This window comes from Nelusetta ayraudi, unplaced genomic scaffold (genome assembly GCF_046127955.1).
Source record: "Nelusetta ayraudi isolate G7.1 ecotype Tasmania unplaced genomic scaffold, CSIRO-AGI_Nayr_v1 ptg000020l, whole genome shotgun sequence".
NCBI classification, from domain to species: Eukaryota; Metazoa; Chordata; class Actinopteri; order Tetraodontiformes; family Monacanthidae; genus Nelusetta; species Nelusetta ayraudi.
The window spans coordinates 2,723,514-2,741,292 of record NW_027466070.1 but is presented as its reverse complement, the minus strand read 5'-3'; the positions used below and the strand labels follow the sequence as shown (position 1 = coordinate 2,741,292).

Below are 17,779 nucleotides of genomic sequence, written 5' to 3'. Positions count from 1 at the left end.
TTTTTCTTCTTTTTTTGAGCTTTTTTTGTGGGGGGGGGGGGGGGGGGGGGCTGTTCCACACGGCTCCGGGTGTAGAAAAGACAAAGATGTGAACATGTTGGTGTAGTGCGGGAGCCTTTTGGTGCAGACATGCCTGCGTGAAAGATGAGCATCGTGCAAAGAAAAACAGGAAGGAAAACAAAGCAGCAGATCAGGCTGCAATAAGGACCCTCCGATCGATGGAAGTAGGCGGAGACAATAGACGATGAAACAGGCGCTCATGCACGCACACACACACACACACACACACACGCACACACACACACACACACACTTAGGAGTAGTCTGAGCAGCAGTAGTAGTCACAGGCGGTCGTCTCGTAGTGACTTCACCGTTTTTCTTCTCTTTTTTTTTTTCCGAGGGCTCGGTCGGTTTAGAGGACGCCGCCTCGGCAGAGAAGAAAACGCCCCCCCCCCACCGTCTCCCTCACATGCCGATTAACCTACGATGAATACAGAGCGGGCCCAATTAGCATAATCTCTTGAGTGTCTTATGATTTCATTTTTTTTATTATCGCCTTCTCCCATAATCCACGGCGGCAGCGGCCACGGAAGGGGCGGCGCCCCACCCCACCCCACCCTACTCCACTCAACCCCCCCTTCCACCCCCCTCCGCGCACGCGGACCCTTCTTTCATGTTGGTTCGACCCTCCCCGCTCAGCCACGAGGCAGTGTAATTGCATTATCAAAGTCTTATGTTGACGTTGACCGGGGATGTATTTTTAGCCGGCGGGCTGCGCTGGAGGAGAAAAAACAGAAAAGAATCATGTAATGGTCAGATATCCAGACGGGGAATGACGAATCGGGATTAGAGCGGAGAGTCGCTTCACCTCAGTTTCATCACGGACTGCGGCTGATCAAAGGCTTGCATCATGCACGCGCAAATTAGTTTCTCACATTTCTTTCTTTTTGCAGCCCGGTTGCCAGTTAGTTGCTTACAAAATCCAAAAGGTAAAAAAAAAAAATCAATCCAAAGTAGCAAATGGTCCAGTTGTTTAAGGTTTTAAGGTTTGGATGGAATTGTGATTGGCTGAGGTTGATGATACTTGGCATTGCATAGCAATACTATATACATAAATGTGTGTGTGTGTGTGTGAGTGTATGTATGCACACACGTATTGTATATATATATACGTTTGTATATATTCATATATATATATACATACACACACACATATATATATATATATATGTGTGTGAATGTGAGAGGGGTGCTTTTTCCCCTCTTTCTTTCTTTCTTTCTTTTTTTGCAAACGACAGCAATCGTTTCTCAAGTGTCAGCAGATGTAGACTCCGAAAAACAGCGGAGGAGCCGGAGAAAAGGGAGGAAAAATGTCAAGCGAAGGCTCTCGCTCGCGCCGCATGATAATGGAAGAGGAGGAGGAGGAGGAGGAGGAGGAGGAGAGAAGAAAAAATGGGGTTGGCGGGGAGGGAAGGGAAGGAAGAGAATGAAGCGTTTCATCTCCGGCTCCGTGGTTGCAGGCAGGCAGGTCCGGGCAGAGGAAGGGTGACTCAAAGTCAGCAGTGGCAGAGCGGCAGAGAGGAAAGCTTTTATCATCCCCGGCTCCTAAGAAGATCTCCCAAATGAGAGAGGGCGTGCATGCTAATGTCAGAGCCACGCTGATAACTAGCTGCTGCCTGGCTTTTCTCTCTCTCTCTTTCCTTTTTTTCCCCCTGGCAGGGCGAGGGTTAAGCTGGGATTTGGGGGGGCTGAGGGAATACATGTTTGATATGTGAGCGGAGCGGGAGAGGTGCCTTTGCCCGGGCTCTACGTGCGGCCCCATTATTCTATATGCTTTATCTGCGTCTTGCCGCGGATAAGAGGGCGGGATTTTCTCCGGCCTCGCCGACTCTCCGGGTCGAACGTTTGGGGGCCGGACGGATCAAAGACGCGTCGACACGGCCGCCGTCACGCAAGTCTTCATTTACGGCGCATTAGCTCCCCCGCTGGCAGGAGGCCAATCTGCGCATCTGCTTTGTTTGTTTTTTTTCCTACGTGTTTATTAAACGTTGCCGGCTAATCCCTGCAGCCGTCCCCTTCCACCTTCTAAACCCACTTCCTCCTGCACTCTTGGGGGGGGGGGGGGGGGGGTGTCTATCCTAACACAGGGCGAAGGCAGGGTGACACCTTGCAAAAGTCGCCAGTTCATCACAGGGCCACATACACAGACAGACAACCATTCACATTCACACACACACACCTGCAGACAATTTAGGGTTTCCAATTGACCTCACACACGTGTGTTTGGAGTGTGGGTTCTCTCCGGCGAACCCGGAGAGAACCCACGCAGACAGGGAGAACCTGGAGAGAACCCGCACAGTCACAGGGAGAACCCGGAGAGAACCCACGCAGCAGTCACAGGGAGAACCCGGAGAGAACCCACGCAGCCGTCACAGGGAGAACCTGGAGAGAACCCACGCAGCCGTCACAGGGAGAACCTGGAGAGAACCCGCGCAGCAGTCACAGGGAGAACCTGGAGAGAACCCACGCAGCAGACACAGGGAGAACACGCAAGCTCAACACAGAACGGCCCCAGGCTCGGGAATCAATCCCACAACCTTCTTGCTGTGAGGCGCCGGTGCTAACCACTGCGGCGCCGCGTCCTCCCCTTTTCTCCCCGGAAGTCTGCGGTGGAGGAGAGCAGAGCACAAACACAATCTCCCACATCTGCGCCACACTTTTCTTTGTCTTGCTGCAGTTGCCGTGCAGCTTTCGCTCACCGAGTCTTGCGGCGTTCTGCACGTATCTCAAACTCGTCCTTCCCTGCAGCTGTTGTTCACTGTTACTCATACTTGAGTGCTGGGGATTTTTCAACCGCCCCCCCCACCCACCAGCCCCCCCGCCACCACCATCACACGCATTACACCAGGCAGTGCTGCGGTCCTCCGGCTCCCCTCCTATCGCTGCTCCCCCATCTCCCCATTATGTTGTGTAGTTCTGCCAGCCTTCCTCTGCCGCTCCCTTATCACCTGCAGTGAAAATCTAACGGGCTAATCCCGCCGCCCGCGGGATTCCCCCGTCCATAATGATGTATATCTGAGCGATAGCATCGGAGCAAAGTCCTATCGGCCCACACACTCCTAATCCCATCAGTCTTTGGTGTCCAGGCCTTAGGGAGGGCGGGGGCAGAGGAAGGGGAGGGGCAAGAGAGAGCGCGAATGCTCCGGGGCTGCACACCGGAGAAGCGACGCAAGGGGGGGGGTCATCAGTGGCGATGATATGCAGAGTCGGGGGATCATGTTGAGGAGACGGCGAGCTGGGGTGTGTCTCTCCACAAGGGGTCCCACTAGTGCTCACCCATCTGCCACTTAAAAACAGTTCAGTTGCCTTGTTAGCACAAATAGCTAACCTGGCTAGCACGGCAAACACCTGGAATAACGCTGCGTTCCTCCTCCCGCTCTGCTCAAGAATCCAGGGGCAACTCTTTCAATGAGGAACTTAAACTCGCAAGGTGATTGGACGACCGTCCTCCTCTGTCATGTTGAAGGGGATCAGAGAAGATTTGCTGCTGTGAGTTTGGCAACACTTGCTCCACCTGCGGCTCGCCTCTGTGTTTATGTGAAGTCCTCCCAAAGAGAATCAGAAGGAAAACAAAGTCAGTGTTCGGTCTCTTCTGGTTTCGCTCTCTTCAACAGCTAATTAGAGCAAATTGGTTTTTAACACACGCAGCCAATCGCATGGCCACGACAATATGAGAGCAAGAGCACTTGCTGGTGGAATTCTCACTCATTATCACAACCGTCTCAAGGGTTTGCAGAGGACGGTGCTCTGATAAGGGAGAGAATATCCACCAGCGAGTGAGACAGTTGTGGGGGGGGGGTGCCTGGTTGATGTCAGGGGTCAGAGGTTAGAATGGACAGACTTGTCGGAGACCACAGGAAGGCAACAGGAAGTGGAATAACGACTGGTTGCAAGCAGGAGGACACCGTCTGTGGACGCCGGCAACCTCCCAGCAGTGTGCAGTGTGTAAACACTGCACATGGACTTCACCAGCAAGGTGGCCAGAGTGTGCTGGGCGGGAAAACACACGCATTCACACATTCAGTTTGTCAATACCATAAATAAGCGATGGGATTGCAAGTGAAGTTTGGACTCCTCCATCCAAGCTTCTCTCTCTCTCTCTCTCTCTCTCTCTCTCTCTCTCTCTCTCTCTCTCCCTCCATTTTCTCTCTCTCTCTCTCTCTCTCTCTCTCTCTCTCTCTGTCCGATTCATGGTGCCTATTGGCACAGTGGAGAGCAATCGGCCCTTGCTTTCTTGTTTTTACGAGCTAAATTTTTTATTAGGGCTCCGACAGAACCGCCCTCAAGACCTCCTGCCGCAGCACTCCATAAATCTTTTTTTACTTTTTTCTTTAAAAAAAAAAAAAAGGGAGAAAAATAAGAGAGTGAGAGATAATAAACCCCACACCCCCCACCCCCCAGAAAATGTATATCTCCTTGTCGCTCATTCTAGCGCGACTCCGTGACACGCCGGGCAGCGTAATCCATTTTCTCGGGCTTCTCGATTCATACTTGTGTGAGCATGATGGAGTTTTTGGTGGCTGGTGATGGAGGAGGGAGTGGGAGAGGGAGGTGGTGGGGGGAGGGGGAGATTGTATTTTTTTTTTCGGGGGGGTAACATCTATTATTTAACTGCCTGCAGTGTTGAATATTGCGCTCTTTTAGCCTGCTGGAGGAGCAGGAGGAGCAGGAGTTGGGGAAGGAGTAGGAGCAGCAGGAGGAGGTGAAGAGCGTCAGCGTCGCTCCATTGGCTCCTCTGGTCACATGGTCAGCGTGCGGCTCTCTGAGTCCCCGGAATAAGATTTGAATGTTGTGACACTCCACTCGTTGTCACATCACATCCGCTGGGGGGGGGGGGGGCGGCAACTGTGAGGACATCTGATACCTCCTAACCTTGCCTGCCGTCTCCGCCCCCCTCCCATTCCTCCCTTCCTCCCCCCCCCCCCCCACATCTTTTGATGGGCACAGTTAAAGGACGGCGTCGGAGAGTTTTGCCGGATAATTGGCAGGTTTCGGCCTCCCGGGTCTGGAAGGCCTGTCTTTGCTGTGTGAGAGAGAGAGAGAGAGGAGAGAGAGAGAGACAGAGAGAGAGAGAGGTATGAAACGGGGTGAGGGAATTACAGCAGGAAGCGGCGGTGGGGAGCTGGATGTGCGATGGGGCGGTCGGTGAAGGTCAAACAGGAAGCTGCTAACCTGGCACGGCACATTTAACATTTCCGGAGAATCCTTTGGATTTCTCTCAGTCCCCCCCCCCCCCCCACCTCTCTCTCTCTCATCCCCCTGTCCACCCCTCCCATCTGCCCCCCCCTCCCCCCACACCCTCCTTCCGCCCCACGTGAAGTGCCCAGAGGCATCTTCTGGAAAAAGGTGGTTAGACAAACTTTCTCCTCTGTCACGTTTCAGGCTGACAGTTTGGTTTTGGGTTCGAGGCAGGTTGGCAACGTTAGCCGTGCCCGCGGGCTGAGCCCTTGGCCTGTCGCTATTTCACTTTGGTGGTTTTTTTTTTTTAATTGTGCTGTTTCCATGAATCTTAAAATGTGTTTTTTCTTCTTAATGAACTTTTAAAGCTTTTTCTGAAGACTCACCATGAAAGTCTTCAGCTGTTTTTAGATCTCTTCTAGCAGCATCGATTGTGGAAGCTTCTTCTTCTTCTTCTTCTTCTTCTTCTTCTTCTTCTTCTTCTTCTTCTTCTTCTTCCTGTGGTTTTTCAGTCACTTTTAATTCGGAACCCCTTTCTGTAAAGGAAGCTGATTGATTATGGAATCCCTGGAAAATGTAGCCAACGAAAACGCTGTCTGATGAAAGTCAGCAAGACCGATGTGTGAGATTTTAGAGTCTGACGATCCCTGCGAGGATATGAAGCCGCCACAATCACACAGTCGTAAAAAAAAAAAAAAACACAACGAGGACGGGCATTTTTAGAATTCACCACTTTTCCTTTTTGTGCCAAGACATAAGCGGAAATTCATGCATGACTAAATGTGGTTAACCTTGACGGAAGTGGTGTTTTTCCTCATTTAGAGGTTCTTCACTTTCAAAAGAATGTTTGTTTATTCCTTTTATTTATTTATTTATTTATTTATTTTTCTGTCTTTGATTTCAAAAAAAAAAACAAAAAACAATGCAACATTTTAGCTCTGATGATGATTTCCCCTGCTGATGATGAAAATAGAGACAGCAAACAAACAAAGCTGCGGGACACAAAGTTAAAAAAATAAATAAATAAATAAGTGACTAAACCCCCAGTGTGGGGAAGGTGAGACTGAGGAAATTAATTTGAGTCCGGGATTATCAGATTGCGGGGCCCCTCACTAATTATTGGCATGAAACAACAGGGATAGATGGCAGCCTGAGATAGGAGGCGGGGCCGCTTGATTCATCTTGATTCCCATCAGCTGATGAATCAAAAACGCTTAACGTATTAATAATCAAATTAGTTTCATTCCGGTGCCTCTGACTGAAACGTGAAAGTGGAGAGGATCAAAGCGCCGTTTGAAGGGACCCGGCGTCCTTCGCCGTGACAAACATTCCAACAGGGGGGACTGCACTCAGACCCGTGCACGTCTCGCTTCATCACCGTGACCTTTTTCCTCCCCCCCCCCCAGCCCCTGCTCGCTTCCATCGGATCAACTGCTGGAAGGCCGCTGGAGACCCTTTAATTCTTTTATTACTGCAGCAAACCACGTCGCCTCTTCAGGGGGTAAATTAAGATGGATTTACGCCCAGCCTGGATTGTTTTTTGTTTGTTTTGTTTTTTCCTCCCTCAAGAGCCCCCAACTGATCGGAACCTCATCGAGAACGTGTCAGCGGAGCAACAAAAAACACAAAATATTTGGATGTTTTTTGGTTTTTTGGTTTTTTTTGGTTTTTTTTTCAATCACATCCACTTCCCCTTCATGAGTGGGAATAATCGTGTCTGAGCCCACAGAGTGGATATCTGCTGTGACAGAGCACATTATATTAGCGGAATTACTCACATTTGTCAGTATAATATTATGCTAACAAGCTAATGGGCTAACTTTTCTGCTTAGGTTATATTCTTCCCAGCGGCAGTGTTTGTCTCAGAAAGCTAAAACTTTACGTTTCTTCTTTGACTTCCATTTTGCACTGGAAGGTTGCAGTTTTGACGGAATCCTTTCAAGGCAAGCAACGAAATTCAAATGAGGGGCCCGATCATACTTCAAAAAAATCAGACACCGTTCAGTGTCGTTGGAACTATGGATGCTATTGCACAAGCTAACGCCTTTGGGTACCTGATAAATGCGAAACGAGCGTAGCTTGCGCAGAGACGTTCCGTATTCTTCTCTCTTTCTCTGTCATCAGTCGGAAAAGCGACGTGTGCACATGTGGCGGTTGAAACGACACGATTGGCCGACGCTTTTGCCCGTCGCGTCTTTGTGGGAGGAGTTTGCATGTTGCGAATGTGTCTGCCAGAGTTTCTCTCCAGTTCTCCAGCTTCCTCTCAAAGGCCGAAGGCATTCACATTAAGCTAATTGAGAACACCAATAAGCACATTAGGCTTAATTGGAAACTCCAATTAGCACATTAGGCTAGATTGAGACGTCCCACCTTAAGGACAGGTGTGAGTGTGAACGGTTGTTTGTCTCCCTGTGTGGGTGCGATGGTCTGACGGCTGCTCTGATTGGACGAACCCCCTCTGCAGCTTTGAGCTCAGCTTGAACTGTGACAGGAGGTGAAAGGAATGCCGATTGTTTGGGTTTTAAGCCACCGCGTCGGATTCTGGTTCTAAAATGACATGCAAATTGCAGATGGTGCGTCGCGGGGCAACAAACTGCAAAGGGGCATGGAGAACCTGCCGTTGTGTGTGTGTGTGTGCGTGCGTGTGTGTGAATCCGGCCACCTTCCGTCAACACCACGTGGCCCCAGCAGAGGTGCTGACAGAGGGGATGATTGGATTTCACCGGGCACTCTGTGAGCCCCCCCACACCCCCACCCCACTTCATCTACCCCCCCCCCCCCCCACACCCCCCACCCCACTACACCACAACTCAGACTGAAGGATCCACCGCAATCCTCCTCGGATCCTAATTGTCGGCGCCGCTAAGCTGCTGGCGTTGATCTCGACTGGCACGACTTAGTTCAGACCCCAGCGATTACATCACAAACCTGAGCCGCTTCTCGCACACAAGGGCGTTTTTTTTTTTTTTTTTTTTTATGTAAGGGATTTTCGGCCGCCCTTGTCAGCCCTCCAAACAGCCGAGCCGGGTGCTAAAGGTCAAGGCTGGTGTTTCTGTTTTGCCTTTGGGGCCCTTTGAGACTCTAAAGCGACGACCTCCAAAGAGGAACATCAACAAATGGTCCGAGTCATCCAGAGATCTTGTTTGCTTGTTTGTGTTTTTTTCCCCTTGCTTTTCATCGTCCAGATGGCGCTCAGATTTCAGGCACAGGCTTCTGGAAGACAATCAAGGAACAAGATTGCTTTTCATCCCCCCCCACCCCCGGCCCCCCCACCGTTTTTTTTGTTTTTGTTTTGTTTTTTTTAGGAAAGGGGGTTTGTCAAATGAAGGCCTTTTTTCACGCACACGAGCACGCAACACACACACACACAAGGGTTTATGCTCTTTGGGCTGCTGCTGCTCCTTGAGTGTGTGAATCTGTGTGTGTGTGTGTGTGTGTGTGCAAAGGCGCTCAGGGTTGCTTGCAGAGGTCACGGACAGAACTGTCTCCGAGCGCAGCGCAGCTTCTAAGGTCAAGAACACAGAATCTTCCTCCTCCGCTTGACGCAGAGACTCCTGAGCGTTTGATTGGTCGAGTGTCCGAGCCAGGTGGAGACCTTCTTCCCCGCTGCTTCGGAAATTCAAAGATTTCTTTTTTTCCCATCCGACGTGACCTTTCTCGCCGCGCCGTCCGAGCCTCCGCTTTATCTGCGGCCACCAGGGGGCGGTTCTACACAACGCTGTATTTTAAGACCCCGCCTCCAGCATTTGATGTAGATGTTTTTGGAGAACGTGACCGTTACTTCACGTCTCCAACCTGTGACGTCACGTGACATTCTTTTCCGCAAGCTTGACATGGTTGGTAGCAGTGAGTCTGATATCTGATCAAAACTCTTTTGTGTAATATAATAGATCTATATAACAGAGTCGCTCGTCCCAGAGACGGCGCAGTTTGGACCTCTACGAGCGACCGTGGAAGGCGCAAAATGACGTCGCTGGCATCCGAAGAAGGCGCCGCCCACGGAGTGAGACTGTGTTGGGTTGGGCGTCAGGCATCGATTGAAACAGGGATGGACATTTCCATTCTCCTTGAATTGTTCAAATCTTTACATCTCAATTTCTTAATTACGAGGACCAGTCTGTCGACCGCAAAGAAGAACCAATGAAGAAGAAGCCAACAAGCATTGTGGGCGTAGGAACAGAAAGCGTGTGGCGACTCACTTTGGACCCCGCCAAAATAAATGACACAAGTGCTCTGTGTGCAGAAAGGAAGGCGCACGACCAATATGATAAAAAAATAATAAAAACAACCTCCAGGAGACCTCCATGAGCTCGCTCGTTCAAAATGTCAACTCTGAAAAGAATCAGAATCGAGACCTGTTGGCAAATGGAATCAAAATGAGGAATCGGAATCGGAACCAGAGTCGTTCACAAGCGGAGCCTCGTGCAGTCAGTTTCAGGTGGGCGGAGCCGTCGGAGGGGGAATTGATACTCAGTCATCCCGACACTCCTCCGCTCCTCCTCTGCAGGGCCGATAAGGATCGGGAGGGGGGGCGGGGGGAGGGCCATCCATCTTTTGTGGCGCTGCGGCGCCCCTCGCTGGCCCGGGCTAGCGCGTGGCGGCGGCGGCAGGAGGAGACAACAGGAACAAAGCGGGAACATTACTTTAATCTGGAGAAGCTGTTAATTCCTGCCGCCGCCGCCGCCATCCAGGAGCTGCAGCTTTGTGCGTCTCCCACCCCCGCCCCCCCCCCCCCCCCCTCCCCTCATGAAGCATCCATCACTGTTAGTGCTGCTCTCCAGAGCCGGCCCGGCTCCCTCTGCCTGCTTTCTTCTCCTCTCTCTCTCTCTCTCTTTTTCTCTTTCTCTTCCCCCACCCCCCCTCCCCCCCCCTCCTCTCCACCATGCTTTGCTTTCAGAAGACCACGCCGGCTGCACGCGCTGCAAACACAATGTGCTCGGCAGCTGGAGCGTTGCCGTTGATTTTCCTCTCCAGCGGCGTCGCTCGACACGCCTCCCTCTGGAGTCAACGCACACGCGAGCTGGCGAGCTGGCGAGCGGCTTCGCCCAGTACCGCCCTGCGTTCCTCCTGCGGGATCTCTTAATAGGCCTTCAGCGGGGCACGTCCCGGAAATCTATAAGTGACACCTGCTGTCAGGCTTTGTCGGTCATTAGGTGGGAAAATGACTTGACCTGTAATGAACTGTAAAACGAGCGGCGGCGGCGGACGATTGGTCAACTTGAAAGCAAACTGTTGTACACGAGGAGCCGCCAGGCGTGATATTGAAATGTCCACTTTTTACGTCTTTGCCCCCCCCCTAGCCCTGCCCCTCCTCCTCCTCCTCCTCCTCCTCCTGTCTCTGCACCAGGCTCGCGCAAAAAAAAAGGGCGGGGCTAATGACTCAGGCAGACGGCCGTGGACGCTAGACAACTTCATTTATGAGCGAGCCAACCTCCCGTGTAGCGACACGTTCACATTAGGAGACGAGGCGGCCGCCACAGCCGCTGAGCAGCGCTGATGTCCCTTCCCCACCTGCATTCATCTTACTCTCCGCAAGCTAATGGTCTTCTCAGGTCATTTGCGCGCTTTTTTTCTGCCGGCTCTCCATCATCCGTCTCGCCCACCTGCGAGTCGCGGGCGGGCGGGCGGGCGGGCAGCGGCGGCATGCGGAGGAAAGGTTTAGCGAGACGCAACATTTAGACGTTGAATTATTTATCGGCCTGCCTTTTTTTACTTTTTCTTAGTTTGTGTGTGTGTGTGTGTGTGTGTTTGTGTGTGTGTGTGTGTGTGTGTGTGTGTGTGTGCGTGTCCTTAATTCAACAGACAGAAATAGAAATAGTAGAAGCAGACTGGATGAGCATCGACTAAATCTAGACAATGAGAAGAGCGGTCGATTTCCAATGCAAGTCGTGAAGATTCTAAGAGATTATTTACAATATGAAAAACGTATAAAATGGCCTTTTTACCACAGTGAGCTCTATCAAGTAAAGGAAGTGGTGGCAAACCCAGAGTCCACTCTGTGTGATGCCTTTCCCCCCCCTAGATCACTTCAATTTGTGTGTGTGTGTGTGTGTGTTGTTGGCCTTAAGTGTCTGCAGAGGACTGTTTATAAACACACAGGTTATGTTCAATTGATTTGCGGGGATGATTTGCAGGTTGGCCTCTGCTAATTGCCTGTGAGAAATCCCCAGTTGTGACGCTGGATGATAATTGGCCGCTTTTGTGTGGCGCCCGAATGCGACTGAGATTGCAGCTAAATGTGCAGTTTGGGTTCCCTTTCCTTTCCCCCCCCACCCCGCCCCCTTTCTGCGTCGCCTGCTAAGTGGTTGACGCCGCTTCGTGCTGCGGGGGAAAAAAAAATAAATAAAAAATAACGTCATGACCAAAAAGCAAACTCGCTTCCAATCAAACGCTTGTTAAAAGATCAGATAGTTGCAGAAATAGTCCCGACGCGCCGCGCACGCCGCAGACTTCTGAGCGGAACCCAGAGCGGGAGCTCCAATCGGCGCCTGGCTGACATCATTACTGCTCGACAGCCAGTCTGTCAGTCCGCCAGGCCCGTTGCACGAGTACCGCCTCATTTTTCAGCTGCCAGGCGGCGCCATTGATCGCTACAGCCGGCGGCGTCACGCGGTAATGACGGTGGCTGCGGCGGGGCCGGTGCAGCGATGGAGAGCTCCGCTCGCCCGGGGCGGGGAGGGGGGGGCGGGGAGGTCACCGCGGCCGTAGATGCGGCAGAAAAGTATGAAAATTGGCTGTGAGATTAAACCGGGAGAGATTAAGGCGCGTACCTGCGGGTGCTGAAATGACAACTTTATTAGAGCGAGGAAAATCCCTCAGCGACCTGCCGCTGCAGCAGGCAGCTTCCTGAAAGCGCACTTAGGAACCACATCCAGGCGTCTCTGTTCAGGCCTTGCTTTTTAATCAACCGCGCCGCGCCGCCCCTCGCGCATCGTTCACACTTTTTACTTTTTGAATGTCGCTCTTTCGTCTCGCTCACTGCCAACATTGAGCCTGTCTTGTGCCACAGTGAGTCCACTGTCTTTACAGGGAAAAGGTAGAGGCAGAGGTTGTGCGCTTTCCCTGAACAGACCACAGAAGAAGAAGAAGAAAAAAAAAAAGCATCCGGGCGGATTGTAGACAACGGCTGCCGCTAACAAGGTTAGCGTGGTTGTTGCTAGAGCTCTTCATTTCTCACTGAACCAAGTCTTACGTATCACTGCGACTAACGGTCACTCACCCCCCCCCCCACCCTCTTCCCTCTTCCCCACCCTCCTCTGAATATTGACGGGTATTGCACCCACTGGCGCTGAGGTATTTTCTCATTAGAAGTACGGCAACAAAATGTCCCTGGAGGCGCTTCTGGATGGCTGAAGAGTTTCTGATTCACTCCTGAGTGTTTCTGGTTGGCTCTGTGAAGCACTGCGGCTCTTTAACAGCTAGCCACAAGCGGCGACGCGAAGCTAATGTTCTCCATCGCACCATTAGGAGGCCTTAAGCCGGCAGTAACAAGTCCGATTGGCCCCCTTTAAATGCAACAGACAAATGGCCGATCGGCTCCTGTGTATCGTCTCCCGTCGGCACACGCAACACTTTTTTTCTCCTCCCCCCCCCCGCCCCCTTCCAGATCAATATGCAAATTAAATCCAAAAAGGCATTTGGAAAATTTCAAGATGCGGCCCTTCAGAACAGATCTGATCTGACATGTTCCATGACAACCTGTTGCATAGATGCACCCGATGCACAAGCGCCAACTGCTAGCTAGCTGCTAGCTAGCTGCTAGCTGAGTCCCAGCCAACAGCGTGAGTCCAACAGGTCAGCAACATGCTGAGCCGTCACCGTCAGGCCGGCACGCGGGCCAGCCGGGTTTGTTGTTCACTGCATTTGTTATCGTTACGGCCGAACTGAATCTTCTGCGATGGAATCGAATCAGACTGCAACAACGCACAAACACATTCCACCCCGTGTTTTGCCCACCAGTGCAATTTTATTAACGTGTCAAGATGTCTCGAAGCTTTTCTCTTTCCTTTTTTTTTTCCTGACTCTTTTTCCTCTTTTCCTCTGTAAGAAATGCTGCCTTTGAAACAAATCACCCGCCCGAACCTCAAACTATTTCTCCAGGGCATTGTCCCCCCCCCCCCACCCCGTCTGCTTCCCCCTCGCCTCCTCCCAACCGGCCTCCCCCACCCTCCCCTCCTGCCCCGACTGAATGCGATGGCTGCTCGCTGTATCTTTCACAAGCTGTTTGGCTAACAGAGGTCACGGGGGGATATGTAGCGCATTTGGTCACGACGTGAAAGCATTAGCTCGTGCCAGCAGGTGCGTAATTATATATGAAACACGGCATCAGAAGCAGGAGCGTCGCGGTGGCGCGTCAAAAAGTAGGCCAGCGAGCGAGTGCCACTTCAGAACAAAAAAAAAAAAAAAAAAAAAAAAACCTCTCTATTTATTCTTCACCCGCTTCAGAACCGGCGCCGCTCCTTTGTCTGAAGTCTGGAGACGTTCCAGGGTCACCGTTGCTATTTCAAGACCGCTTAAAAATAGCGTTAAACGTGCGGGGGGGAAAAAAAAAGAAAAAGTGGAAAGAAAAAAAAAAAACAAGGCAACCATCAAACAGGATGTTGTTTTGGTTTTGGTTTTTGTTTTTCCCTCCACCCCTCCTTGTTTTTCTACCCCCCGTGTTGACTGTCGTCTGTTTCTCTGTGTTTCAGGTACGGCGACATGGTGCCAAAAACAATCGTGGGGAAGGTGTTTGGGTCCATCTGCTCTCTGAGCGGGGTGCTGGTCATCGCCCTGCCCGTGCCTGTGATCGTGTCCAACTTCAGCCGCATCTACCACCAAAGCCAGCGCGCCGAGAAGCGGCGAGCCCAAAGGGTAGCGACCACGCGCTTCCTTACCCGCCTCCCCCCCTCCCCAACCCACCCCCCCCCTCCTCTGTCTTAAACTGAATCCACATGCGACAGGACGGCGGGGCCAAACGCTATCTGCTAGACTGTTAAATCTTTTGTGTGTAGTTTTCTGTTAGAGCGGATAAACTTGCATGAGTGTATTTCAAGTGGAGAGACAAGGAAAATTATATTTAAAAAATAGAGAAAAAGAAGAGGAGGAGGAGGAGGAGGAGGAGGAGTGAGGCTACGACAATGACTGAACTAATGATCTTCAGTTTGTGCTGTCAGCAGCTTCTCAGTTGCAACATGTGCATATTTCCTTTTCTATCTTCCCCGAGTCCCTCTTAGATGTGTGTGCCAGTGGGGCGGAATCCTCTAATTGTACATTTAAGCGTGGCCTCTCCCGTCCTAAACACTGTGGCTGTTGGGGGGTTTGGGGTGGGGGTGGGGGCGGGGGAGACGGAGGAGCCAATTAGTGTGACAGACGAGGCTAAAACCGAGGTCTGTTTGTTCAAACAGAAAACTCGGCTTGCTAGAATCCGCGCGGCGAAGATTCGAGGCACTAACGCGTATATGCGCTACAAACAAAACGGGCTCCTGATCGACTCACTGGAGGAGGTAACGGGAACCAAGGCGGCGGCCCGGGGATTGGGGCGGGGGCTGCAGGCGGGGGGGGGGGGGGCTGTCGGCAACGCTTGCATGCCGCTCTGCTACAGTGGGAGTTTTGGGGGCGGGGCCATGCCACCACACACAAGCGGGGAGGGTGGGGGGGGCTAAGGCGGGGTGGGGGGGGCTGGGGTGGGCGGGGTCAGGGAGGGTCTCTGCTGTCCATTCTGGTGCTTCAGTGTGGTCGTCCTCTCTCCTGCATCACACCACTCCGCTGCAGCATCGACATGCTTGGTCAGACTCTCACTCTCTCACTCTCTCTCTATCTCACTCTCTCTCTCTCTCTATCTCTCTCTGTCTCTCTCTCTGTCTCACTCTCTCTCTCTCTCTCTCACTCACTCTCTCTATCTCGCTCTGTCTCTCTCTCTATCTCACTCTGTCTCTCTCTCTGTCTCACTCTCTCTCTCCCTCTCTCTCTCTCTCTCTCTCTCTATCTCGCTCTGTCTCTCTCTCGATCTATCTGTCTCACTCTCTCTCTCTCTCTCTCCCTCTCTCTCTCTCTCTCTCTCTCTCTCTCCTCTCTCTCTCTCTCTCTCTCTCTCTCTCTCTCTCTCTCTATCTCGCTCTGTCTCTCCCTCTCCCTCCCTCTCTCTCTCTCTCTCTCTCTCTCTCTCTCTCTCTCTCTCTCTCTACGTACACGCAGCAGGAGAGGGCGCCGCTCGCCCGCCCGCCAGGCCGGCCGACCCACCTGCCATCCCAGTCGCACACTGACTCATGACTCAGGCTCTTGCATGTGTTGTCCGGCAGGGTTTGGAGGGGACAGAGGCATCGGGGACGGCTTCTCCTCTAAACTCTGCTTTACTTTTATTTTTATTTTTGGTTGTTGTTGTTGTTGTTGTTGATATTTGGGTTGGTTTTGTTGTGTTTGTGTGTGCGTGTGCTATTTTCTCGAGCATTCAGGTGGTAGTGCAGACTAACACGACATGCCTTCCATTCCAAAGCCGTGCCAGAGCTTCATAAAAAGGAACAACAACAAAAAAAAAAGTGTGTGGTGTCGTCGTCGTGGTCGCAGATTCTTGTGTTCTAGTGTGCAACTCTGTTTTGGTCTTTGTTTTGTTTTTGTTTCGATCTGTGTCCCGAGGTGTGCCACTGCTATTACACTGAAAATGAGTTCAAGTCCTAATTGGAACTGGAGCGAATGGAAGCTACCAAAAACACCATCTCACCAGCTTCTCAGTGGACCGGCTGCCGTGCTACAGATCAGCATCTCAAAAACCCCGTGTGCTTGTGCGTTGTCATCGCCGAGCTAGCCGTGTGCCTGAACCTCTGTCCTCCTCCTCGCCGAGACCGAAGACCTGCTGCCCCCTGCCACCTGCTTCTCATGCCTTTTTTCTTTCTTTCTTTCTTTCTTTCTTTCTTTCTTTCTTTCTTTCTCTCGCTTTGTCTGTTCAAAGGCGGCCAAGGAGGCAGGACAAGCGCTGGTGGGGAAGCCCCCCAACCCTCCGTTTGAGAGCCAGCATCACCACCTGCTGCACTGCCTGGAGAAGACCACGGTAACACACTCACACACTCACACACACTCACACACACTCTGCCGGCGGGGCTAGTGGAGCCGATCAGAGCTATTACACACTGGACGGGTCTCCACTTTAACTCAGGGCCACAGAGAGACAGCAGCTTTTAATGCACAATCTGGGTGTGTTGATCCATATTACACATTAAATGCAACATCTATCAGTTTGGAGGAGGAACTGAATGAGACCCTGAAGTCAAGCACACGCACAAAAGAGCCTGTGTGTGTGTGTGTGTGTGTGTGTGTGTGTGTGTGTGTGTGTGTGTGTGTGTGTGTGTGTGTGTGTGTGTGTGTGTGTGTCACTGATGCAGTTTTTCCACAGCTGAAGTCAGCATCATTTCAGTCAAATAATTTAAAGAAAAACATTTTTTTCCCATTTTTGGTGCAATGGCTGGCTGGAAATGTGCTGTTCTGTGTTTAAAAAATAAATTGGATTTGGACGACATTTGCCTCTGGACGGTGGGTGGAGCCAGAGTAGCTGGAGAGAGAGAGCCCACGCAGAAGCAAACCTGCGTCGGAATCCAACCCACCACCTTCTGTGCCCCGAAGCGTAGGCTCCCAGCCGCCGCGCTAGTGGTTAGCACCGTGGCTAATCCAAATGAAAACACCAGATGTTTCCATTTGGATCAAACCCAAGACACACAATCGCCTCGTTAGCGTTGGACTTCACTCGTCTGGCAACACGTTCTTACAGTTCCAACGAGGCTCTCTTCCACTGCGCCACGCTGCGCCACATCGCGCTTCAATAGCTGCGGAAACAAAGTGAGGCTTTTATATAGACACGCTGTCTATGTACACACACACACACACACACACACACACACACCATAAGCAAACTGTAGGGTCTCTCTCCGATATGCGGCGGGGATAAGAATAGCTCTAAATGGGTTTGGGAAACGTTGGCCCGCCGCTCCGGCAACACGCTAAAGATAACATGACCACGCCAGCCGGCGGTTGCATTATTCCTTTCAAACAAACCAGCATACTTAATTCCACTCCATGTATAATTCAGAGACGTAAGAGCCTCTTTAATGCTCGGCTGCGACATGAGTTTTACACTCGCGGCTCTCAACCCGGCATCGGCGGAGACGCGGGCAGGCAGTAAATCACTGTTCTTCCTGGAGGATGAAGGCTTTGCCCGCTTGTGTGAGGAAAAGCTCCATCAAGGGGGCGTCTGACGCAAAGACGTGCGGCGGTGCGCGTCAAATACACACGACAAAGTGTGCAGCGCCGAGGCCCGCAAGACAGGCATCGGATCACTGCTGGGGGTGGGGGTGAGGGGAGGGGGAGAGGGGGAGGGGGGCAGGGGGGGGTCGTGAATGGCATTAGATCCTGCGCGATGTCACCCTGCCCCCTGCTGGCAGACGAGGAGAGACGTCCCGGAGGAGAACTGACCTTCATCAGCCACGCTCATTTGTCACAGGGATAACAGTTGTGAATATTTTCCACAGATGGCCCTTAATACAGACATCTGGGCCCATATATTTTCTACTCC

The 17,779-nt window shown here is 51.8% G+C and overlaps 1 protein-coding gene across 2 annotated transcripts in view; it reads left to right on the top strand.

The window, feature by feature from the left end:
- The window catches only part of LOC142888920 (A-type voltage-gated potassium channel KCND2-like), a 43,900-nt gene that overhangs the window by 22,989 nt on the left and 3,132 nt on the right, over positions 1-17,779 (top strand). The window contains exons 3-5 of one of the 2 annotated variants that reach the window (XM_076027424.1): positions 13,929-14,091; positions 14,625-14,723; positions 16,166-16,264. In XM_076027424.1, coding sequence (XP_075883539.1) covers positions 13,929-14,091; positions 14,625-14,723; positions 16,166-16,264 — 361 coding nt within the window. The remainder of the gene's footprint in view (positions 1-13,928; positions 14,092-14,624; positions 14,724-16,165; positions 16,265-17,779) is intronic. The other variant, XM_076027425.1, reaches the window with a different exon arrangement.